This window comes from Opisthocomus hoazin, chromosome 5 (assembly GCF_030867145.1).
Source record: "Opisthocomus hoazin isolate bOpiHoa1 chromosome 5, bOpiHoa1.hap1, whole genome shotgun sequence".
NCBI classification, from domain to species: Eukaryota; Metazoa; Chordata; class Aves; order Opisthocomiformes; family Opisthocomidae; genus Opisthocomus; species Opisthocomus hoazin.
In genome coordinates this window covers 15,111,427-15,136,463 of record NC_134418.1, presented here as the reverse complement: position 1 = coordinate 15,136,463, position 25,037 = coordinate 15,111,427, and the positions used below count along the sequence as shown (strand labels likewise).

At 42.9% G+C, this 25,037-nt stretch overlaps 1 protein-coding gene across 1 annotated transcript; it reads right to left on the bottom strand.

Moving 5' to 3' along the window:
- Window positions 1-21,950: 21,950 nt before the first annotated feature.
- CYTL1 (cytokine like 1) lies at window positions 21,951-23,962 on the bottom strand. Its single transcript, XM_009936345.2, has 4 exons — window positions 23,819-23,962; window positions 23,667-23,711; window positions 22,202-22,330; window positions 21,951-22,034 (listed from the first exon to the last, which is right to left on the bottom strand). The coding sequence occupies exons 1-4, from the start codon at window positions 23,960-23,962 to the stop codon at window positions 21,951-21,953; spliced, it is 402 nt and encodes a 133-aa protein (XP_009934647.1).
- Window positions 23,963-25,037: the final 1,075 nt, after the last annotated feature.

Sequence of the window (25,037 nt, the reverse complement as noted above, 5' to 3'; positions counted from 1 at the left end):
ATAAATCTATTTTAATTAAAAATAGAAACACAATCCCCTAAAGGAAGAGAATAAACTATTCTCTTACCCTGAAAATAAGCTGACCAGATTTCTGGATGACAAATCTACAGTATTGTGGAGCAGGTGCTGTGATATCTTATCAGAGATTCAAGGAAGAATGTTGCACTGACAAGAGAAAAAGGTTTATTATGGCTTTACATACAAGTAAGCACTAATACCTGAGCACAACATGGCTGTATGTAAATAATTACATGTCTCTCATATTCTGAAATCTAAGGGGAATAGTAAGAAATTACAGTTTCCACAGATATCTATCTGAAGAGTATTAGAGACATAGTTCATTTAGAGATCTGTTAATATTAATATATTGACAAACACAGCAAATAAAAATCACTATGTAAGCCACCCATGGAGTTAGGTAATTGGGTGTGCTAGGAGTGTTTTGACAATGTCTCTCAAGCTAGAATCCCTCTGGTCTTAAAACAGTGTTAACCAGGAAGGGACGTGGCTGTTGCCAAGTGTGACAGTGCCTAGACCTGATTTATTAACATTCTTTGTATATGAATTATCCCTCTCGCAGCTTGAAAGCGTACATGTCTGCACAGTGAGGCTGTTTCTGTGGGGAATATTCTTTTCACAAATATATGTGGAGGGGAAATAACAAGGAAAATTTGCCAATCCATGTGTTGAATGGGGGTGTGTGAGTAGGGAGAACTGTTTAACATCCTTCCCTGCCTACTTGCTGCTTTGTTCCTGGTGTTGCCACAACAGAACAAAGCCACTGGGTGGCTTTGTTGTCCCCACCTGCAAACTCTGCCAACTTGTATTGCAGCCACAGCTGCTCCTTGGCTGTCTTCAGCAGCTGGTGGAAGTGGGAGTTCAGCTGGGTTTGGGTCACGTCTGTGTTTGCTCTGGACCTGGTGGTCATTTACGCGTGTGCTGAAGTGTGGCTGGTGGGAAATCCCATCAAAGTCGATAGGATCCGTGTGTTTAAAGTACATCAGGTGCACAAATGCTCTTCATTGGGACTGATGCCCACAGATACATGAAATGCATTAATCCCGTTACTGCTCAACATCAGCATATGGAAGTTCTCCTGCCATTCTTGGAGAACTGGATAACTTCTGCGTATGACGTTGTCATCATCTTTTAAAACACAACTTCTCCTGCAGCAGCCTGCGTGAGTAATGCTGCCCAGGGCACTGGTGTGAAGAGGGGAAGCATGGGGCTGGTGGCTCGCCAACCACAGAGCACTTTTCCCACCAGCCTTGGAAGGAGGTGGAAAAAGGGACTGGGCAAAGGAAGAGCTGGAGCCTGAAATAAATGACATGGAAAGAGATCTAGCTTTGGGAAAGGAAAGATGCAAAAGTGGAAGGAAGAGTAAGGAAAAGAGAGCTGAAAAAAATGGAGACTAAGAAGTGTGGAGGAAAGGACAACTGATGTGGGCTGGAAGATGACCTGGTAAGAGAGAGCATGACAGGAATGAGACTGAGGGGAAGGTGAGACAGAAATGAAAGGGGTCTGTGTAAGAATTTTGAAGAGGCCTTCAGTCTGACACCACCTGAGGTGTGTTCCTTAGTCCAAGAGAAGAAAGCAGACCTTTGACTTGAGGGACAAGTCACAGAGAGACACAGACTGGGTGGGACAGCAAAGCAAAATAACTCTGTAGGGGCAGTGGAGGATTTTGGTTCTCTCTATGAATAACATTTTGTTTCCTTGGCAGAAGAGGGATAACTAGGAAGTCAGGGAGCAGATGGAGGCTTTTTTTCCCTGAGATGGTTCTAGCAGAAATTTGTAGCTGGATCTAAAATTAGCTCCAGTGAAGCCTGGAAGGGAAATACTGTTGTGAGTTGCATTTTCTGTGTGATGTCTTCTTTTTTTTTTTTTAAGATTTCATTACAAAACATGGGGGAAAAGACAACACTTTATGGGACCTTGGAACTGGAGTCATCACATTCTCAGTGACTAAAGAACTGAAATTTTTGCACCTGTTACTGTGAAGTACTTGGTTTTGCCTACAGCCACGGCAGGTGCTTGAAACAAGAAAGAAGTACCATATGGGTCTTCACAGCAACAGGGAGCAGAGCTGATATATTGTGTGTGAGGGAGCGAAGAGGTATGGGAGGTGGGGGGGCTGATATTTGGAGGCAGGAGGACTTGGCAGACACATCTGCCTGATCCAGGCAGGAGTGAATCCTCAAAGGCTATTCAGGATCTGGCTGATGCCCACAAGAAAGTTTCTCCAGAGGTCTTACTTCCCTAAGTCACTGTAAGGCACATGAGGAAGTCAGTGCTGGTCCCATACATGGACGTACCAGTAAGGGCATCTTCTCTCTCCTCTCTGCACAGACCAGGTAGAGAAGGGTTGCAGACTCGCTTCTGCCAGAGCCTGGAGATTTTATGAGCTTAAGCCTGTCTTGTAGGACAAACGATTCTTGGAATTGGTTTCCTTCTCTCCATAACTTTATTTTTAGACAAACCTTCCCCCTTACCTGTCGCAAGATTTATCCGTATCATCTATCATCTGTTCCTTAGCACAAGGGTACTGCTAACATAACCTGCTCTTTTTTTGCTTTGTCCGACATTTGGGTCTCTGAGCTAGGCGTAGATTATACATATTTTCCTTTTTCTGTCAGATCTGTGCATCGGCCTGCAAGTCCTGAGAAATTTCCTCCAAATTGCTAAAGCAATCATTTCACAAATCAAGATACGCAGCAAGCGAAGTCCTTAGTGATGTGTATGATTTCATAAGTTTAGTAATCAGAATAGGACTGTTTCAAGTCACACTTTTGGATAAGAAAAAGAAAAAAGGAAGCTTTAAGTGGCTGAAGTATGGTCTTTCAATAACTATCCTCATTCCTAGAATAAGATTTCCTAGAATAAGATTCTCCATCTTCTAGTGTGCTGTCTCCAAAGCAGAATTAATCTCTTTGCAAAATCCTTAATGCAAGCCAAAACCAATTAGTGAAGACAAGAGTAATAGTTTAACAGAGGACTGCTGTGGTGCACAGAAATCTGTGAACTGTCCTCACTTCATCTGTTGCAACTTAAACTTTGCAAATTTTATCTTTAATAAATAGTTTTGAAGGAACTTCAAGATACTCCATTTTGAGTGAATCAGTTTGTTGGATTACAGGTCAAGGATTCATTTTTTGAAAGCTTTTAATTCTGTCCAACTAAATCATGCTATTGCCAGACTCACAGTTGGAGCTTTGAATATTGACTAGGCTCAAATAACAGAGCAGCACTCCAGGCTATGTGGGTATAAGCATGATGCCTACCAAATGGCAGCTCTGAAAAGAACTAAAGCAAGAAGAAGATGGGGTGGCCTTCTGGCTGTGACTTTTCACAGTTTGGCCTGGGCTGCTCTTGCCTCCCATGATGCTGAGTAAAGCACATTTGTTTTTGATTTTCTCTACTGTCATATGGCTTTATTTTTCTCTGTGGTCTCTACCTCTGGGATGCCTGGCTCATTGAGGGGACTGATGTCGTGCTTATGATTGCAGTAACAGACTGTAAGTTTGGGGAAAAAATAATAATAATAAAAATGCATGTATGTATGTGTGTATGTATGTTCCTTCCAAAAGCTGGGCATTTATTCGCACCAGTAGACTGAGAGGAGTGTCTGGGGCAGTAGAGAGTAGAAGAGGAAGAGAAAGCTATTGCACTTGTGTCATAACAGCAGTGAACTATCCTGTTCTTCTGCATGTGGGAAAGATGATGGAGCAGCTCATCATCAGGCAGTGGTCATCATCAAGCAAGTGGAGGAAAAGGAGGTTATCAGGAGTAGTCAGCATGGATTCACCAAGGAGAAATCATGCCTGACCAATCTGATAGCTTTCTACGATGACATGACTGGCTGGGTAGACGAAGGGAGAGCCGTGGATGTTATCTACCTTGACTTCAGCAAGGCTTTCGACACAGTCTCCCATGATATCCTCCTAGGGAAGCTGAGGAAGTGTGGGCTGGATGAGTGGTCGGTGAAGTGGATAGAGAACTGGCTGAATGGCAGAGCTCGGAGGGTTGTCATCAGCGGCGCTGAGTCTAGTTGGAGGCCTGTAACTAGTGGTGTCCCCCAGGGGTCAGTACTGGGCCCAGTCTTGTTTAACATCTTCATCAATGAGCAAGTTTGCTGATGACACAAAGCTGGGAGGAGTGGTGGATAGACTGGAAGGCTGTGCTGTCATTCAGTGAGACCTGGACAGGGTGGAGAGTAGGGCGCAGAGGAACCTGATGAAGTTCAACAAGGGCAAGTGCAGGGTCCTGCACCTGGGGAAGAATAATCCCATGCACCAGTATAGGCTTGGGGAGGACCTGCTGGAGAGCAGCTCTGTGGAGAGGGACCTGGGTGTCCTGGTGGATGACGGGTTAACCATGAGCCAGCAGTGTGCCCTTGCTGCCAAGAAGACCAATGGCATCCTGGGGTGCATTAAGAAGAGCGTGGCCAGCAGGTCGAGGGAGGTTCTCCTCCCCCTCTACTCTGTCCTAGTGAGGCCCCATCTGCAGTACTCTGTCCAGTTCTGGGCTCCCCACTTCAAGAAAGATGAGGAGCTGCTGGAGAGAGTCCAGCAGAGGGCTACAATGATGATGAGGGGACTGGAACATCTCTCCTATGAGGAAAGGCTGAGGGAGCTGGGCTTGTTTAGCCTGAAGAAGAGAAGGCTGAGTGGCTGAGTGGGGACCTCATAAGTTCTTATAAATATCTTAAGGGTAGGTGCCAAGAGCATGGGGCCAGACTCTTTTCAGTAGTGCCCAGTGACAGGACAAGGGGCAACGGGCACAAACTGAAGCACAGGAAGTTCCAGCTGAACATGAGGAAGAACTTCTTTGAGGGCAACGGTGCACTGGAACATGTTGCCTAGGGAGGTTGTGGAGTCTCCTCTGGAGATATTCAACACCCGCATGGATAAGGTCCTGTGCAGCCTGCTCTAGATGACCCTGCTTCGGCAGGGGTTTGGACTAGAGACCCACAGAGGTCCCTTCCAACCCCAAACATTCTGTGATTCTGTGATTCTATGTGAACATTCAGAGCTAGAATTTCTATTTTTCAGAAAGCAAACCTGTCTCAGAAAGCTCTAAAGTGGAAGTCATATGCTGTTTAGGCCACAATCTAATTTGATAGGCACAATGAGACTCTCATCTCGTCTGTACAGACTCTCATCTGTAGAAACCATCCGACAGAGTAACAGTTGTGGAAATGCCCTATTTCTTGCCTCACTTGCATATTTTTTTTTAATGCTAGAGCACAAAATATTCTCTAAATCTCTTAAAGCAGTTTCCATTCTATTACAGTGGGCATGAACTTTTTTCATGCTTTCCTGACTGTTTCTATTATTTTGATCCAAGTTTTGAGATGCTTGTGCCCAATATTCTTCAAGGTATTTGAGTGTTTAACATTTGGAGAGTTTGGTGCTTAGGTATATGGGATAACTTTTCTGTTCACAATGGTCTCTTGAATTCAAAGGAACTAATCAAATGATGTTGTTCATGCCTACATATCCGCAAGGTGTGGTTCAGTTGCATGATTCCTCTAATGTATTGGTCTACAAGGTATTACCAGCATTCATAAAGGTTAATTTATGAATATGTCCCTGTATGAGTTCAGTTAGTATTTGTGCACTTGGAGGAACAAGTCTTTGATTTCCCTAGACATAAAAAGATTCATATCCTTCAGGAGAACACCTTATGTAAGCTTGCTGTTGTTATTTGCTTACTGGAACAGCATGAACCATTGGTTTTAATAAGCACATTAAGTAAAATAGGCCCACTTTACTTGGCTGCATTGCCTGGGAACACATTTCCATACAAAACTGTTCTGGAAGATGCAGTTAGGAGCTCATTCTGTGGTGTGTACTTAAATCCATTCCTGCTTAGCATAATTTTTAAATATAATTGTAATGAATGCCTATCTATCCGATTCGTTGAACTGAGCCCACAGTCACTAAACAAGTTGGTAACAGGTGACAACAGTTTGTTCTGTGGGCCATCAAGCTCTTGTATGCCCTGTGGAGCCAGGGAATACTTACTCATCAAAAAACTGCTCTTGGTGAAGGACAAGATACAACGTGGGCTTTAGGAGCATCAGAAGGCTTTTTGTGTGTCTTCGCATCATCCCACACTGTCAACAGGTGGTAATAGTTCTACTTTTGATATCTCAAATTTCTTCTTTGCAGAGATTCGATTAGGAATTTAATTTAAAAAGGAGACAAAAGGAAATAGTGTGTTTTCCCTAGAGAAATATTCCTAACACTGAGTGTGTGGTCACAGAGCAGCAGGGAAAAGGAAGTGATCAAGCACAGGAAGGCAGCAACTCCTGGAACTACTGCCAGGGTATGGCCTGTTCCGTACTATCAAGTGTTACTCAGCTCTGTGCCTTGCACAATACTTGGGGTTTATTTTTTTTTGTTTTTCCTTTCTCAGGGAAGACGACTTTCCTCCAAACAAAGATATTATTCAGCTTTTCCCTCATCCCTTCTTCTATGACAGAAGAAACTGTTTCTGCTGTTGAAAGCTGAACAGAGAACAACTTGCAAGTATAAAAATTAGCAAACAGCTCTTGTAAATGGAAAATCCCAGCTGAGTTGTTTAAAAAGATTGTTGCTCCTTACTGCTGAAACTATTCTGACCAAGTCTATATTTAATGCTTCTGTCAGAGGAACTAATAGTTTTGGGAAAAAGTTGCAAGAAGAAAAACTGTACTAGAGGAGTCTGTTATGTAGACTAACTTGTGACAGAGACCTTTCCCTGGTGAGAACCAAATAAGCCCTTCAGATACTTTCAGTAGAGCTGCACTAACCTATCTTCCTTAGTGCTGCTCAATAGCAACATGTGCCTGCAAAAACACATGGATGTAATTGCAGAATCACAGAAGGTTCAGATTTTGAGAAAGTCTAGTCCACCCCACATGCTCAAAGCAGAATCAGCTAAAGCAGATTGCTCAGGACTTTGTCCAGTTGCATTTCAAATATCCACAAAGATGGAGACTCCTCAGCTTCTCTGGGCAACCTGTTCTGGCATCTGACCACCCTCACAGTAAGAGTGAGTGAGGGAAGCAGAGGGTAAGGATCACTTCCCTTGACCTGCTGGCAGCATTCTTCATAATATAGCCCATGATTGACATTTTACCACAAGGGCACACTGCTGGTTCATGTTCAATTTGGTGTCCAGCAGGATCTCCAAGTCCTTTTTTGCAATGCTTCTTTCCAGCCTCTTGGCCTGCAGAGTGTACTGGTGCCTGGGGTTTCTGCTCTCCAGGTGCAGGACTTCTACAACAAAACTCTCAGCCCCAATATCAACCCTTGAGTCATTAGGATTCCCTGGTAAAGTGCCCTCAGGGACAAGGGAGCAGAAGATACCTGGCAGATCTTTAAGGACACTTTCCACAGGGCACAAGAGCTCTCAGTCCCTGACTGTAAGAAATCAGGCAAGGAAGGCAAGAGACCAGCATGGCTGAGTCAAGACCTGCTGGTCAAACTAAAGGGTAGCAAGGAGATGCACAGGCAGTGGAAGCAAGGACAGGTATCCTGGGAAGAGTATAGGGACACTGCTCAGTTGTGTAGGGGTGGGGTCAGGAAGGCCAAGGTGCAGATGGAGCTGAACTTGGCAAGGGATGCAAAGAATAATAAGAAGGGCTTCCACAGGTATTTCAGCCAGAAGAAGAAGGTCAAAGAAAGTGTACCCCACCTGATAAGCAACACTGGCAAACTGCTAGCAACAGACGAGAAGGCGGCTGAGGTACTCAACAACATATTTGCCTCAGTCTTCAGTGGCAGCCTCACTTCCCACACCTCTCAAGTGGATGGACTGCAAGACGGAGACTGGGGGAGCAAAGCCCCTACCACTGTAAGAGAAGACCAGGTTCATGACCACCTGAGGAACCTGAGCATACAGAAGTCTATGAGGCCTGATGAGATGCATCCCAGAGTCCTGAGGGAATTGGCTGATGTAGTTGCCAAGCAACTCTCCATGATATCTGAAACATCATGGCAGTCAGGTGAAGTCCCTGGTGACTGGAAAAAAGGAATCATTGCACCCATTTTTAAAAAGGGTAGAAAGGAGAACCCTGGGAACTACCAATCTGTCAGCCTCACCTCTGTGCCTGGGAAGATCATGGAACAGATCCTCCTAGAAGCTCTGCTAAGGCACGTGGAGGACAGGGAGGTGATTTGAGACAGTCAGCACGGCTTCACTGAGAGCAAGTCCTGCCTGACCAACCTGGTGGCATTCTATGATGGAGTGACTATGCCCGTGGACAGGGGAAGAGCTATGGATGTCATCTATCTGGACTTCTGCAAGGCCTTTGACACTGTCTCCCGTAACACCCTTCTCTCTGAATTGGAGAGATAAGGATTTGATGAGTGGACTGTTCGGTGGATGAGGAATTGGTTGGATGGTTGATGCAGAGGGTAGTGGTCAACAGCTCAATGTCTGAATAGAGATCGTTAACAACTGGTGTCCCTTTGGGATCCATACTGGGACAATGACATAAACAGCGAGATCGAGTGCACGCTCAGCAAGCTTGCAGATGACAACAAGCTGAGTGGTGCATTCAACACACCAGAAGGACGGGATGCCATCCAGAGGGACCTGGACAAGCTCAAGAATTGGGCCTGTGCGAACCTCATGAGGTTCAACAAGGCCAAGTGCAGAATTCTGCACCTGGGTCAGGGCAATCCCCGGTGTCAATACAGGCTGGGGGATGAAGGGATTGAGAGCAGCCCTGCTGAGAAGGACTTGCGCATACTGGTGGATGAAAAGCTGGACATGAGCCACCAATGTGCGCTCACATGCCGGAAGGCCAACCGTATCCTGGGCTGCATCAAGAGAAGTGTGACCAGCAGGTCAAGGGAGGGGATTCTGTCCCTCTGCTCTGCTCTGGTGAGACCCCACCTGGAGTCCTGCGTCCAGCTCTGGATCCCTCAGCACAGGAAAGACATGGAGCTGTTGGAGCGGGTCCAGAGGAGGCCACAAAAATGGTCAGAGGGGTGGAACACCTCCCCTATGAAGAAAAGCTGAGAGAGTTGGGGCTGTGCACCCTGGAGAGGAGAAGGCTCCGAGGAGGCCTTATTGCAGTCTTTCAGTACTTAAAGGGGTCTTATAAGAAAGATGGGGACAATCTTTTTAGCAGGGCCTGTTGCGATAGGACAAGGGGTAATGATTTTAAACTAAAAGCAAGTAGATTTACACTGGATATGAGGAGGAAATTTTTTACAGTGAGGGTGGTGAAATGCTGGACCAGGTTGCCTAGAGAGGTGGCCGATGTCCCATCCCTGGAAACCTTCAACGTCAGGTTGGATGGGGCTCTGAGCACCCTGATCTAGTTGAAGGTGTCCCTGCCCCATGGCAGGGGGGTTGGACTAGATGACCTTTAAGTGTCCCTTCCAAGCCTAACTATTCTATAATTCTGTGATTCTATGATTTTCCCTTTCATAAGTCCATATCAACAACATCCAATCACTTTCTTGTCCTTCATATGTTTGGAAATGGTTTTCAGGAGGACTTGCATGGGGGTGGAGGTGGGGTTGACCAGCCTGCAGTTCTCCAAATCCTTATTACCCTACTGAAAGACAGGAGGGGAACATCCCACAGTCACCGTGACCTTTAAAAGAGACCTTTTGAGAGTGGCCTTGCAATGACATCAACCCTCAGCAGTTGTGAGTGAAACCTGTCAAGCCCCATGGACTTGTGTAAGTCCAGATTGTTTAAATGTTCCTTACATGATCCTTGTCCACCCAGGGTAAGTTTTCATTCCTCCAGACTTTCCTGCTTGTCTCTGGGGCCTGGGATTTCTGAACGCCGATCTTATCAGTAAAGATGGAGATGAAAAAGGCAGTGAGCACCCTTGCTATGTCCTTTGCCACCAGCTTTCCCTCCCATTTCAGTGGTGGGCCCATGCTGCTGTGGAATGCAGGTTCACATACCTGTAGAAGCCCTTACAGCTCCTTGCCATATTCAACTCCAGGTGGGCTTTGACTTGTCTAACCATGTCCCAGCATACTCAGACAGCATCTCTATATATCTCCTGGGTCTTCTGACCCCAGTTCCACCTCATATGAGTCTGATTTTTATATTTGAGTTTTGTCAGGAGCTCCTTGGTCACTTATGTAGCCCTTTGTCTGCTTTTACTTTAACATTGGTAAAGATATCCTCTGAAAAGTGTGGAGCACAGGGAAAGTAATCTCAGAGAGAATAGATTTACTATCTGCAACTTCCATAATATAATATGATATTTATAAATTGCATTTTGGGGGTTTGATTTATGGGAATTGACTGAAAGGATAAACGAACACAGATTTTATGAGGTGCACTGTTTTCTGCATGTTTGGGACCAATTTGTCTTTTAGAGTTCATGCGTCTTCCAGCAAAGACAAATTAAACCCGACAACAAACTTTTCATACTCCAGACTTACAGAGACAAAACTGATCCTCTTGCTCCTTGTATTGCAGCAATATTCCTCCAATTTGTCCAAAACTATCTTCAGCATCAAGTAGCATCAAAATGCATCTGGCTATTGTTAATAATAAACCCTGAGTCAGCTGTCGAGAGGCAGATTTCAAAATCAATGAAGCTAAGTGGAGTGGAGAAGAGAAAAATAGTCCACACAGCAGCCTTCTGACTTTGCAATCTGACTTCGTGAGTAGAAGTCATAAATTTGTGGACAGATGAAAAACAAAAAAGGTGAAATGCCAAAAGCTCGATTGTGAAGCCTGTTTGAATGAACCAGTGCACAGTCTCTTCAGGGGAAGACTAAATTTCTAAAAAACCTAAGATGAAAGGTGTGAGTTACTGCTGCCAACTTCAGTGTTTTCACTGTAAAAGTGCTGTTAAAACTTATGTTGTACTTCTCCAGTTTCAAAAGTTTATAGCTGGGTTTTTTTGGTCCAGCTCAATGACTCAGATGCTGAGACACAGTGTTTGTTTTCCAGATTAAAGCAATGAGCAAGGGTTACTTATAGCTGAACAAATGAACTTGCTTCAAGTAGGAATAATAAAAGTTGGTTTTTTTCTTAATCTGTGACCCGTGCAGACTCCATGCATAAGTTTTAGCATGGTGCCCGCTCTTGCAGGAGTGTGTGTGATGGGGAAGTGCAGGATGCTTGTGGGTGTATCTCCTGCTGTGGGTCTCCTTTTGAGTGTAGAGCCCTGTGGGATGGCATGGTCTTCACTTGTGCCATGGCTGCTCAACTTCTCTGTGATGGAGCAGTAGATCTGTAGCTAGGTATCTGCAATTGCTGGATTCAAAGAACCAACACATTGCAGCACAGAAATGCTCCTGGACAGCAGCATGCCCACAATTGGGTGCATCTTGAGTCTGATTACTACCTACAAGCAAGGGTCCTTGCAGTTCGGCTCAAATGAACTTACTGGATGATTTAAGGAAATTTCTGCACCCTGCAACAGTGCAGAAAAGTGTAGAATTGAACCTTTGCTTTGGGGAAATAAAGAGACCCCAAAAGTTTCTTTTCTCATCTCCACGGCAGCAAGAGTAGAAATTTGGAAAAGAAATCTTGTTCCTGCTCGCATCAGATAATAGGTTTTACAACTGAAGGCAGCAGAACCAAAGCACCAGGAAAGCCCAATGAGAACAGGCAATGTAAACTGCATGGCACAAAGGTATTTTACAGCACATGACTAGGTACTGATCCCGGACCTAGGCTTTGGGTAATCTTTCAGCATAGCTGACACATGAATAGTTCAATGGGGTTTTTGTTTCTTTTTCATTTCGTATGTTTCTTTTATGGAAGTTCCTCAATGAATGCATCCTACAATGCATCCAGTCCTACAACAGTTGTGCTCTGGCAGAGCACACTATTAGCTGCGCTGCATAAAATCCTGGTATTGACTATTCTACATAGTTGCATAAAAGGAAATATTACTGCCTGCTACAGCTTCCCATTTACTAGCATCAATTCTTTGATCTGATCTGTACCCTGGACCCTTGATAACATACCCTGACAGTCAGTAGGAATCCCACTTAAAACGCTAGTGTTTATAGCACTACAGTTAACACTTCTTGAAAAAGTAGGTTCCTTCCCATCAGTTTTATATTAGAATTGTGGACTCTAATCCTGACAGGCCTTTTGAGTTTCACCAGCTCTTCAGTGGTGTTATTGTATGAAATTTCACTTGAATGCTCAGGTGAAAGAGAGAAGAGGGGTGGACCCTTGTTGAACAGCTTGACGGTTGACAGTAAACATGCCAACTGTATGGAGGCACTTGCATCATATGGTCTCAGTGATGGTGGCTGTAGAATTGGGTTTTGCAGATGTTAATAGCAAATCACTTTGCTTTTGCACATGCAGGTTAAACTGTTTGTAAATGTTCTGCAGGATTTCAATATTTTTTTCAAAAGCCAGGACTGTTCTGAAGTCATTGTTTGCTTCTGAATTTTGGATGATATTCTTTCTGAAAAGTAATACGTGAAATATATTTTGCTGTGACCATCAGGTCTTTGCTTTTCAGTATCATGTGTCCCATAAAAGCCACTGGGAGATACACATTACAGAGAATAGACTGGCCTTTCATTGGCTTGACAAGAGCTTTAACAGGGAGGAAATACTTCTTCAAACCAGTCTGGCATGTGTAATAAGAATCAATTTTAAATTTGGACCACAAAGCTAGCTTTGGTCAAAAGCTTGCCAGGCACAATGAAATAATCCATTTGATTGCTGGTAAAATGCTGATTGTCAGTGAATACAAGAACCACTCCTAGAATGCGTGAGGACATGTGGTGAAAGGCGTGCTGGAGGAGGAGGCTCGAAAAGTGTATGCTACATTTTTGGCACTGCCATCAGTTTGCTGTCTGATCCTAGGCAAGCCGTTTATGCCACAGTCTTCATACGTAGATTCTCAAAACTGCATTTAAATAACTAAATAAGCAGTTTGATTTAGAGGCATCAATGCCTAAAATTAATAATATGTTTCTGAGTTTTCAGAGGTATTATGAGGTGTATTTAATGTACATAAAGCACTTCATGATCTTTTCTTTACCTGTCTACATCTTTATCCAGGTTTTTATGCCATGCTGATGAAAGATTCTAAGTTGAAGGTAATTACTGTACGCATGAAGAGATGACTGAGAAAGCTTAATAGCATAATTGCCCTTATCAATAGATTTTCTGAAGTGCAACTCTTTATTGTCCTCCTTTGAAGAGTGATGATTAGAAATGGTTTTATTTTCATAATTTCTCTTCTGAATAAGACTGTTTTGTAAGGACATAACTGATAAAACGCTGCTACAGGAGACGGGAACAAGTGTGATGCATTTGCAGTTGATTGAGGAAAACAGTTTTGTGGATACTGAACCATCTTTGAACAAACAAAGGTGCAGGATGCTCTTGCCTGGCTCTTCTTCCCTCCCATCCCCATTCGCTTCCCTCTGTTCAGCCAAAGTGACAGAGGAAGCTTTTGGATGAGCTAAAAACTTCTGCCTCTGAAGATCATTCCAAAAGACAAGGCTTATGTCAGGTTTATCTTAGGCAACCGGATAACCCCGTTTGATCTTACTAATGCTGAGCAGTGAGTTGGGGGCTGGGAGAGGGGAATATGATTACCCATCTACAAGAAGGGCCAGAAGGAGGATCCTGGGAACTACAGGCCTGACAGCCTGACCTCGGTGCCGGGCAAGATTATGGAGCGATTCATCCTGAGTGGGCTCACCAGGCATGTGAAGGACAGCCAGGGGATCAGGCCCAGCCAGCGTGGGTTCGTGAAAGACAGGTCCTGCTTGACCAACCTTATCTCCTTCTGTGACCAGGTGACTCGTCTAGTGGACAAAGGAAAGGCTGTGGATGTCATCTACCTGGACTTTAGTAAGGCCTTTGACACTGCTCCCCATAGTATCCTCCTGGAGAAACTAGATGACCATGGTTTGGATGGGTGTACTCTTCACTGGATAAAGGACTCACTGAATGGCCAAACACAGAGAGTGGTGGTGAATGGAGCTAAATCCAGTTGGCAACCAGTCATGAGTGGTGAGGCTGTACCTCGAGTACTGTTTTGGGCCCCTCAGTACAAGAAGGACATTGAGGTGCTGGAGCGTGTCCAGAGAAGGGCAATGAAGCTGGTGACGGGTCTAGAGAACAAGTGCTATGAGGAGCGGCTGAGGGAGCTGGGGTTGTTTGGTCTGGAGAAGAGGAGGCTGAGGGGCGAACTTATTGCTCTCTACAACTACCTGAAAGGAGGTTGTAGTGAAGCAGGTGTTGGTCTCTTCTCCCAGGTAAGTAGTGATAGGACAAGAGGCAATGGCCTCAACTTGTGTCAGGGGAGATTTAAACTGGATATTAGGAAAAAATCCTTTAGTGAAAGAGTGGTCAGGCATTGGAACAGACTGCCCAGAGAAGTGGTTGAGTCTCCATCCCTGGAGGTGTTCAAAAAATGTGCAGATATGGCACTTTGGGACATGGTTTAGTAGGCATGGTGGTGTTGGGTGGACGGTTGGGCTTGATGATCTTAAAGGTTTTTTCCAACCTATGATTCTATGATTCTATGATTCTATGTGGCTCTGACCTGCTGCCTGCTCTTTGTGACTATGGTGGAAGTTGGCCCAGTTCCTGAAGATCATCACGCTGTTTCATTCTTCCTTTTTCCTGTATCACATCATGCCATTTTTTGCATTTGATGCAGAGGACTTAGGGATTGGCATATGTAGCCCAAGCTAGTGTCCATACAAAGCTTGGCAAAGCTCAGGCTGCAGGCTCCTAGGACTTCTGCAGCGTTGCACATTCAGATCCTTAATAAAAATGAGACAGTAGTGTTTAAAGGGGATAAAAGTGATGTGTGAAGAAAGGTGCTACATAAATGCAACTGTCTGCTGTACCCCTAGAAGCGGCTATGGCTTAGCCCAGCTCTGAACTGCACTAGTCAGTCAAGGGCCAGGCCCAGGCTATACAACCCGGTGCTGTGTAGAGCCCCCAGTGACACACTGTAGTCTAGAAATGAGTTCATAGGTTTTCTTAAAAGAAAAAAAAACAAACGACAAAATTATGCGTATTATTAAAATTTCAGGAGGACACTAAGGCAAACAATACACTTTACAGCAAATGAAAGACAAACAGAACTGCTTGGGGGCGTAAAATGCAAATAATTCCCAGATATATGCCTGGTGATTGGGGTTATAAACCCAGAGACAGTTCAGTTCCTATTCACTAGAAGGGAAAGGCTGTAGAATAGCCTGAGTGCATTTCTTTGCTTCCTGACCTGGCCTCTGTGTCCTGATCAAGGAAAAATTTTTGATAAACAGCCTGCTGTCCGAGCTCACCTCTTCTGGCTGTCTAGCTGTCATAAGAAGTCAGCAACAGCCAAGCACTTATTGGACCTCAGAGAACTCACAGTGCAGAAAAATAACTTAAATTCTGCAAGTGCAGAAAAAGCTTCCTCTCTATTAAGCAGTGGAAACCAAGCAAATAAAAGTTGTGATCTCCATTTTTTTTCCCTTCTTGATTTACTAAAAATTACATTCTTTCTTCCCTTTCTCTCTCATCGGGAATAACACCTTTCTGATTCATTTACCCAGTACTTCTCTCATGGGAAAGTCATATGGAAACTGGACAGGTTTTGGGTCTGATCGCTGGACTACTTCAGGGTTTGTGTTTTAATTCAATAATAATACGAAATACATTAACAATCTGGAAAGCACGGCTTTTTTCCCAGAAGAACAACTGAACCACTGTGCTCCAAAATACGCCTTTTATTTATCTGCTCAGTGTTAGGAACATTTCCAGGTATTGAAACATGCCTGACTATACTTGGAAATTGCTATAATAGTTCTGTGCACAGTTTTGACCTTGGGCAGACATCGCTCTTCCAAGCAAGCTTTGGATATTATTTTGGAGATAACATGGACCAGAGACCATCGCCAAAAGGCAGCTTGTCTGCAGCCACCCTGGTGAGGAAGGCAAGTGCTTAGTAGTCAGGACATAAACTGTTTCATGTCAGAGAGTGACACAGAAAGGAGTAAAGCCATTTAATATAGGAGTCTAAAAGTAACCTTGCATCCTCAGTTGTGCCATGGCTCCATTCTGGCAGGATTTGACAGCCTGGGAGCTGGGACTGTGTACTGGGAAGGAGGAGCTGTGGATCACTTATTAGAGTCCATATGAATTTAAAAAATGTGCTTCTTCATCGCACAGTCTATTGAAAAACTGGCACTGACGCCAGTAGACTTTATATCAACCTGTACAGCAAGTGGAGCAGCCATTGTATTTTCGTGTCTGTTTCTTGTTTTCTTATTTTCCTCCAAAAAGGTTCTTCATTATAAAGTAGTGAGGCCAACTACTCTAACTTTCTACATTCATCTTAAAATTTAAATAAAAAAGTGCAACTATGTCTCCAGATTCTTGGAGATGATTTTTGATTTGTAATCTACTGTTGTCAGAATATTACTGATAAATCTTTCTTTTTACACTACTTGACATTTATAAAGCCTAAGCTGGATGTCTATATTTAACTTCAAGTACCATACTTTAAAAAGTGTGGCAACCAAGTGGATAGAGCTAGAAGAAAGGCAACAAGAAGGACCATGTTTTCTAGACCTCTGATCAATAAAGAAAGTATGAAAGAATTAGATTTGTAGAGTAGAGAGAGAGAGAGAGAAAAAAGTCTTCTAATGTACTAACATCCTCTGCAAAGATGAAAAAGAACAATCCAATTCTCATTTCTGTGCTGAATAAAGCAGCAAGCAAGGGGCTTAAATTCTGAGAGGGCAAAGTGAGTACTGGGTAAAACTTTGGAACAAAAGGAGGGTCTGGAATGGATTGACTTGAACTGCTGTGGACTTTCTAGCATCAACTTTTTCTTAATGCCTTGCAGGCAGACTGCTACCAGGAATGACCTGGGATAGTCAAGCTAGTCTTGGGCTCAAGGGATGCACTGGGAGATCTCAAGTTTCTTTCTTGTTCTATGACTTTGGCTTTTTTTCTTCTGTAAGGTTTGCATATTCATGAAGTAATGTCAATATATTTCAATCTACTGAAAAACATCTTTGGGGAGGTTTTTCTTCCCCCTCCCACATCTGTTGGCTTCAAAATCCTCTTATCTGTCTGAACACATGCTCTTTACAGACCTGCGCACATGAAACAAGATTTCAGGGTATATATGTATGTATTTACCTGTCTTCAAAAGACAGATTTTTTAGTTGGTTTTCTGTTCATTGCTATATTATTTATCTGAGAATATACATTTACCATATACTGAGGAAATATACACTATGAAAAATCTTTTCATAATGAGATTTTGGCTTTTTTCCGGACTTTTGACTTAGCTACTAACAGCTTCCTTGCAGACTGTTATTGTTTTTGGTTTTGCTTTTTTTCACTCTGGCAGGCTAACAGTAAAATCTTACTTAGCACTGGGTTCCTGACTACAGCAAGTCTAAAAGAAAATTTTGAAACCAAAAAGTTACAGAAACGAAGTTCGTGGATCTTGTCCATTGTAATTTTCACTTGTGTTGCCATGCACACCAAAAATAAAAAGATTTTAATGTGGAAAAAGTTACTAGTTAAAGTAGTGTTTGAATGTTTGTAAGGTAACACTGTTTACAAGATCCTTAGCAATGTAGCAAGTTTTTGGAAAATCTCTGTCAGCATCCTGTTAGCTCAACCTACAGATGCCACATACATAGGGAAAAGTACAATGGACAAATGGACACTCCCAAATCTGGCACTGGGACAAACTAATGCTCTGCTCCAAAAAGTGTACAACGTAAAAGTTCAGATTCCTCCCCAATGTTACTTTACTGTTTATTCTTTGTTTCTGTTTTCATTTTTTTGAAAAAAAAAAAAAAATTCATAAGACTGCATTTAATTTGTACCCTATTAATTAATAGAAAGTCACATGTTATCCATGCAGCATCAGAGGAACCCAGTCACCTTGCATGATCTAATTATCTGCTCGAAGGCTACCATCTGCCCTGACTTGGGGTAGTGGCCGGGGATTACACATTTGCTAGCCCTCACTCCTAGCCTGGTTTCACCAAAAAACAGTGCATGAGGAGTTAAATGACAAGACTGCCTACTTAAGAAAAGCCTGCGTGACTGATACGGGAACCAAAGAGATGGTTCTATTAAAATCCTTAACGTAACTTTTTGGCAAAATTGGAAATGAATGTCTTCTTGAATAATTTTGCAGAAACAGTCCCCAAGACCTACCATTTTGACTGCCTTGGGATTCCATACGATACATAAGAGAGAGCATAGCACTACTTAGTGAGGCTTCTTGCAGATAGAGAGGTCAGCAAAAGGAAACCTAGTCCTAGAATTGACTGCTCCTTATAACAAACCTCCTTCAACAGGCAAAACAACAGATCAAATGCTTTGGTTTTCTACAGTTCTTCCCTAATGATCGTACAAACTGAGTACAGTTTCTTAATGATGTGCTTTTAGTAATATCTGCACTAAGTAGGCAAGATACCAGTTGACATATTACGACAAGTATGTCTTACTTCACCCCTTCACAGTCTCCCTGTTGGCTGGGGCCGTAACGACCATGGGCTGCTGTGTTGCGGGAATAAATTCTTAGCTGTGTGAATGGCTCCACTGCTCCTTCTGTACCTGGTATAATGGTAAATTAAGAAGTTGGTAAACTTACTGTCTTATTGAAAGCGAGAAGTGAATGATTTTTTGGCAAATTACAAGTGGATTAGATCCCTTTATCAGTGTTTTTTCCCCCGAACTGTGACAACCTGCAAAAAGATGCTGTGCATAAAAAGGGTTCATCTAATCTCAAATCTCATGAAGACAGTCTGAGTGACAGCAGGTTACTGTGAACTGAAAGAGCATAGCTTTGCTTTCAGCACAGTTTCCATTAAAAATGACATACGAGATGTGAAGAGAGTCACAGCATAGACCACAGGAATACACCTGGTGTAAAAGCACACCAACAGCCAGACAAATCTGATTCTGGGAATAAAATATACAGCCTCTTGAAATGGAGGACAGGCTTTTAAAGTCCATTCAAGTACGTACAGCCCCCAAAGCAACTAGTTGCTTTTCTCAGCTTTTGCAGAAATAGGCAGTAACAGTACTGAACTTAGCTGTTGGTAGGTAATCATGCTAAGTGTGGACTGCAGAAAGAGTGTGTCCTTGTCAGTCATGAAAAGGCTAAAGTTGCTAACTAAAGAAATGCACATAAGTGATGATTTATATTCTATTTCCAATTCCAAAGGCTTCTGGCAAGAAATTTTGTCCTCGAGAAATTAGGCTACATGTGCTCAGCCTATAGCAGGAGAAACATATTTGGAAGGTGGTTGAAAGAACGGGAACACTATGGGAGAAATCTGGAGTTAGGATCACGAGTTCCATCAAAACAGACTAAGACAGGCATATTTACTTCAATAAAGAGAAGTTATGAGAACATCCATGAGAAAACCCTCATCAAATAATTTCAGAAAGTGTGTGTCCATACGACAGGAAAGAAGAAGGAGCAGAAGTGGAAGGTTACCTGCACAGACTTTACCAAGGTCTAGTTCTAGGGACAGTGTTGCATGGGCTGCCACGGGAAAGGAAACGCATCTTGCTCTGCAGTTTGCTTGCCAAATCACAACACAAGCTTTACAACAGGCCTATGTTTAAAACCTGTGACATCTGGAGGTGCAAAAACCAGCCAAAGATTAACAGCTTCTGCTGCCATCTTCCAAGAACGTGTACTGCCTAGTCCCCAGGTTAGCTCTGCAAATGCCTTGGCCTGTGGTGACCACACCACACTTTCTTGCAAGGTACATCCATGGCTGTCTTTGTATAAAGGTATGAAAGGCAGGGCCTGTGATGTGGTTTTGGTACTTGTACAGAAGTGCATAGGTCTTGATGTTATCCCGGTGCTACGTGCTTCCCCAGGTGGTGGCTGAGCCACTGGTTAGAGGGAGGAAAAACTTGAACGTGGAGTCTGACAGCAAATGGTTCAACTCCACCTCCATTTCTTCTTGAGCTAGGGAGATGCCAGTGCTTACACTCTCTATGTGGTTATCAGGCTCCCTGCCAGCGTGCTAACAGGTACCCTTTTTCCAGGATATGGTTGTTGCTGGAGGAGTTGGCCTTCAGTATGTCCAGGTGATGCAGAAAAGTAATGGTATTTCTGTCTTTGGAGTATGTAGGACCTTGTACAGAGGTTGCTGGCTTGGAGAGGAGAACAATCCTAAAAGGCAAACTGAGCAATGATTTTTCTGATAGTAGGACTATCTGAGCTGTTGCACTTTTTTGGGTTCAGCCTCGTGCTGGATCCTGTTGCTGAGGTTGCTACTGTCTCTACAGGGTTCCCATAGAGACACCTGAGTGGGAACAGTTATGAGCTGCTTGTGGGAACAGTGGCTCATCTAAAGAATTGGTAGCACTAGCACATGAGGACTTCATCTTCAGGAAAGAACTACAAAGTCTGACAGGTACATTCCTTGAATCTACACTTAGATTTGAAACAAACTGAAAAGAAAACCACTTGTTTGGTTTCATCCCTCTGTATGTCTCACGGGTTCAGTGTTTCTTACCCTTCTTGTGCGGTTCAATGGGATAGTCAAATTTTCTGCAGCTAAAATCAGATTAACAGTTTCTACAAAACAGCGTAATTTCAAAATAAAGAAAAAATCCCTATTTTTCCTCCCCTCCTGTACATTTTTTTTCCTTTGAATTAGTGTTATGATTCACTTATTTTTGTAACTGTTGTCATTCACTTTGGTTGATACTTTCAGATACTCACTGGAATGAGTGGATGATAGAGGAGCTGTGACTGTCACATAACCCCGTGATTATGGAAGATGGGGTTTTTATAAACTATGGTCAGACCACTGACCAAGTCACCAGAGTTGGTTGTGTTGCAGATGAACAACCAGTGAATACTATATGGGAGAGGGAGGAATAACTTGCACGGAGGGAAGGAACGGACTCTGGGGTAATGGCAGCTACTTCCAAGAATACGGGGAAGATTCTTTCTGGGCATCAAAGAGCTGCCAGATGTGAAAGTCTCATGTCCTGCAGATGCTGAAGGGACCCCTGACTCTGGAACTATTATCTGGAAATTTTGTTAATCTCAGTAGCTCATTATATGGGATGTATCTTAGAAAAACAACAGTCTGCCCAAAGATTTAGTAGGTTTCTGAGCCACTGCCTCACAACTTACATTTTCACAGCACAGAAACAGTAGTTTAAAAAACTCCACTAATTTAATCAAAGAAATTGTTTGCAGTAAGGAAAAATTATCCGGTAGAAACTTACATATTGTCAGATCATGCAGACACAGCAAAGTTTGCATTGCTATGGAAACAAAACTCAAGATGGTTTATGCTGTTAAAAACAACTTGCAAGTGACTGTGAAAAGTACGTTTGTAAGAATGACACCTTTTGAATTGATCTTGAAAGACATGATGTAACACAAGCATCTTGGGTTGGAAGGCTGTTTTTATTTAGTTTTCCAGAGAGACAGGTTACTTTCACCTCTATTCTTTCAGTCTGACCCCAAAAAATTATCAGCACACATATATGAGCTATACGGGTAGAGAGACATGTGCCAGTACAGAGTTACACTTCTCCTACCAAACACTCTAAGAAAAACAGACATGTTCCCTTCCATGCCCACCTAAGAAAAGAAAAACTGCTAAGTCAGGGTAGAGTATTGAGCATAATGTATTTTCTTTATATGAATCCAGTTATTCATAAAAGAGTAAAAAAAAAATCTAGTATCTAATGTTAAACAAAACATACTTTATACACTTGGCTAAGCTGAAATATCATACCTTGCCAAATGAAAAATTCTCTCTAACCATAGTTTCCGTAGCAGCTCAGTAGGTATGCAAGGCATGCAGTTCATTTCCTGCCAAGGCAGAGGAAAACGGGTAGGTCTGAGATAATATTCCTAGTGTGCTTGAAAAAGATCTTAGTTGTTGACGTTGTAGTTGATTGTATATACATATTTTCACTCTTTGTCTCCTTGAAAATTTCCCAGGTATAACTTTCGGGTCGACTCCATTTTAGCTCTCAGTTATGGAGGGCTCAAGGGGAGGCGGGACAGCATTTTCCAGAGCGCTACAGTCATCGGTGAGGAACACCAAGTCCTGGAGAAACAAAAGAGAAGGCTGACATTTATAAGGAAGAAGGCAGAAGATATAGCACAAGACTGAGAAGCTCAGGCCCTGATCCAGTTTTTTGTATCAGGGGACAGGGTGGAAACAAAGGGGGCTAAGAGCGGAGACTATGTCCCTGTTGGTGCATCTTGACCTACCCTTCTGCAGTAGGAGATCATGATGGTGTACAGGCTCCGGGCTTTTTCCTTCAACTCACTCACTTCAAACACTCTCTCACACCTGGGGTAGGCCACAAAATCACGGAGTTTTGCCAACACACAGTAATTCTGCAAAGCATGCAAAAGAGGTATGTGTAACCCTGCACAAACACAGATTTATGTTTCTTGTCCACCACTTACAGATGTCTTACTGCCTCTGTGGGAACCTTGAATTCCTACCTCTGTGTAATCTATGTGACATAAATTTAGGAAAATTCACCAATGATATTTCATAACAAAAATGTTAAGTCCAAATAAGTGCTTGGAAAAGTGCATAGACACAGTTTTGGTCTGCCAGCTTATTTCTCACGTGCTTTCGGAGGCAGCAGTGCCAATATAATCAAATCTGCCTCTGTAGTGGATGGGATTACCTACGGAATAGATGCACTGTCTCCCTTTTAAGAGAGCACCTGACTTAGCTGCTAAACAGGTTATCAAAATCTCACAGACATGATTCCTCTGTTCGAGGCAAAATATTTTTCAGAGTAATTTTTACCTCAGATTTTGCATTACCAAAACAAAGCACAGGCAACATGAATTTCACAACGTTCTTGTGAAACAGCTAAATAAATATCCCAGCTCTTGCTTTAAAGCAAGGGAAACTGAGGCACTGGACTCACATTGCTTGATCTGTGCAATGAAGTGAGGCACTGGCAACTCTGGAGCTGAGATCTGGAGTGTTCTGACTTGCAAGACTTGATGGTGTAGTTGCTTTCTGAAAAATGTGTCAGACATCTCTTGGTTTGTCTGACACTCTCTACTTTCTAGTTACTTAATTGAACACTGGAAAAAGAAGCAAAATATATTGGATTTCCCAGGGCAGAACCCTATGAGGTAAACTATGTGTGCGGGAGGCTATTTTGTCTTTGCTGGGAGATGACTACTGCTGTCTTTTCTCAGTATCACACTTCCATATACTCAGGCTTACTTTTTCTTTCTGGATTCAACAAGTGGCTATTTAAAACAGGAAAAGCCATCAAGGTGTTCCTCTACTTCTTTTTATTAAAACTGCAGTGCCAGAAGCCAATCATGATATAAAATGAAGTAGATTTATGAAGTGAAGAAACCTTATTCTGCATTTCTTCTTTTAAACCATTATTCAAAGTTTTGTTGCACTTATTTAACTTAACCTCTATCACATTAAATCAATAATGTACAAATGGTAATCATTTCAAAATATTGAATTCCTCATTTTTAAATTTTTAAACAAGTAAAATCTCAGGAGCTCCAAAGGGATTTTCAGGTTCAAAATGAGATTTTTTTTTGGTCACTCATCTCTCTCATTAATTAAACCTTTAAAAACTTATTTCAAACCACTCTTATGGGGTACAATCTTAAATGTCATCCTGTCTTTCCATTAGCTGCTTTTATTGCAGAGCAGTAAGAAAGAAATGTGAAAACTTACATGTATGTCCAAGTACAGCCTGGGCAGCATCTCCACACACGAGTCCTGCAGGAAAGAAGAAAGATCTGTTGCAATTTTGTTTCGAGAGAAGCTTGTGTCAAAAGCATGCAACCTACAGCGTCTTTGCAGGAGCAGTTTTTAGGTAGACTCACCAGAGATTTGGAGGTCTGTAACTCCTTGAAGGACTCCGTGATTTCTTTGCTCAGGGACAACACCCTCGAGTAGCAAGTTGGAGGGGCAGCATCAGCTAACAGGGCAGCAGAGAGCAGAGCAATCAGGCTCAGCAGCATCTTCATTGTGGAGAGCTTGTCCAAAGGACGAGGAAAGAAGGAAAAAAATCAGCTAGTGCTTAGGCAGCTACTGGTAAGCATCAACAAGTAAGTTTGACAAGTCAGCCTCCAATTAAATAGTCTCCTGCATCAATGGGGAAAAAAAAATCCTCTGGGGGTGGTCCGAACAGCAGCTTGCTGCCGTTTTAAATTTCCTGCCAACCTATGAGGCAGAGCTGCTACGCTTTCCTGCCTGGAGCAAGGAAAGGAGGGAATAAGGATAGCAAAAACAAACACTTACTGGCACTTTTCAGTCCAGAAAAAAAGCAAACTAGTGAGCATCTCAAGCAACAGAAATGTGTGTAAGAAACAGCGCAGGGTTGTCAGTGGCTTGTAGGCCCTGATCCTGTATGTGCTTTGGCAAGTACGCCTCTTTCTTCAGAACAAGTACAGCTGTGGGACTACTTAGGCTACAGAGAGGTATCCTTCCAGGACTGGTGTCGCATACTGGCTGTATCAATCAGATTTGCTAATCATCCTTAACAAGTCTGAAAAGTCACCACTGTAAAGGAAACCTCCCAGGTCCAGTATCATTTTCTCTTTTCAATCTATGCAGATGCTCACAATTTCTTCATCAAAACAATAGTGCTTGGGGACACCTGTACATTTACACATTCATGGTCTCAAACAGAATGAATACATGTCTATGTGGCTGTCATAAATGTATAAAAATTTGTAAGTTGAATTTATGAGGCTCTGTTCTTTTATTAGATACCAGATGGAGCTGAGAAATCCAGATGCTGGGATGCAGGGTGAGGCTGAACATATGTTGTTCTTACATGTTAATTGTCCTGTAAAATGGAGGTAACCTTGAATGAAGAACTGGTTATTTCACAAGTTATTCCCCTCCCCCAAAAAAGTCAAACCCCACAGCACCTTTCAGATTCAGATTCTAGCTAGGTATTAACCGAAATAGTAAAGTGTCTGATGAAGTACTGCAATCCCCTGGCATTGCAGTAGACCAGGAAGGTTCACCTGCAGGTGGGAGAAGGGGAAATGACTGAACACCTGTAAAAGAAAGAGGCTTCCAACCAGCTGTTTT

Excerpts from the sequence above, each read along its gene's own strand:
- CYTL1 (XM_009936345.2), bottom strand. The coding sequence starts at position 23,962 with ATGAAGATGCTGCTGAGCCTGATTGCTCTGCTCTCTGCTGCCCTGTTA. Across the intron at positions 23,712-23,818 it reads TACAGACCTCCAAATCTCTG|GACTCGTGTGTGGAGATGCT; the intron begins GTGAGTCTACCT and ends TCTTTCCTGCAG. Across the intron at positions 22,035-22,201 it reads TGATCTCCTACTGCAGAAGG|GACTTGGTGTTCCTCACCGA; the intron begins GTAGGTCAAGAT and ends TTGTTTCTCCAG.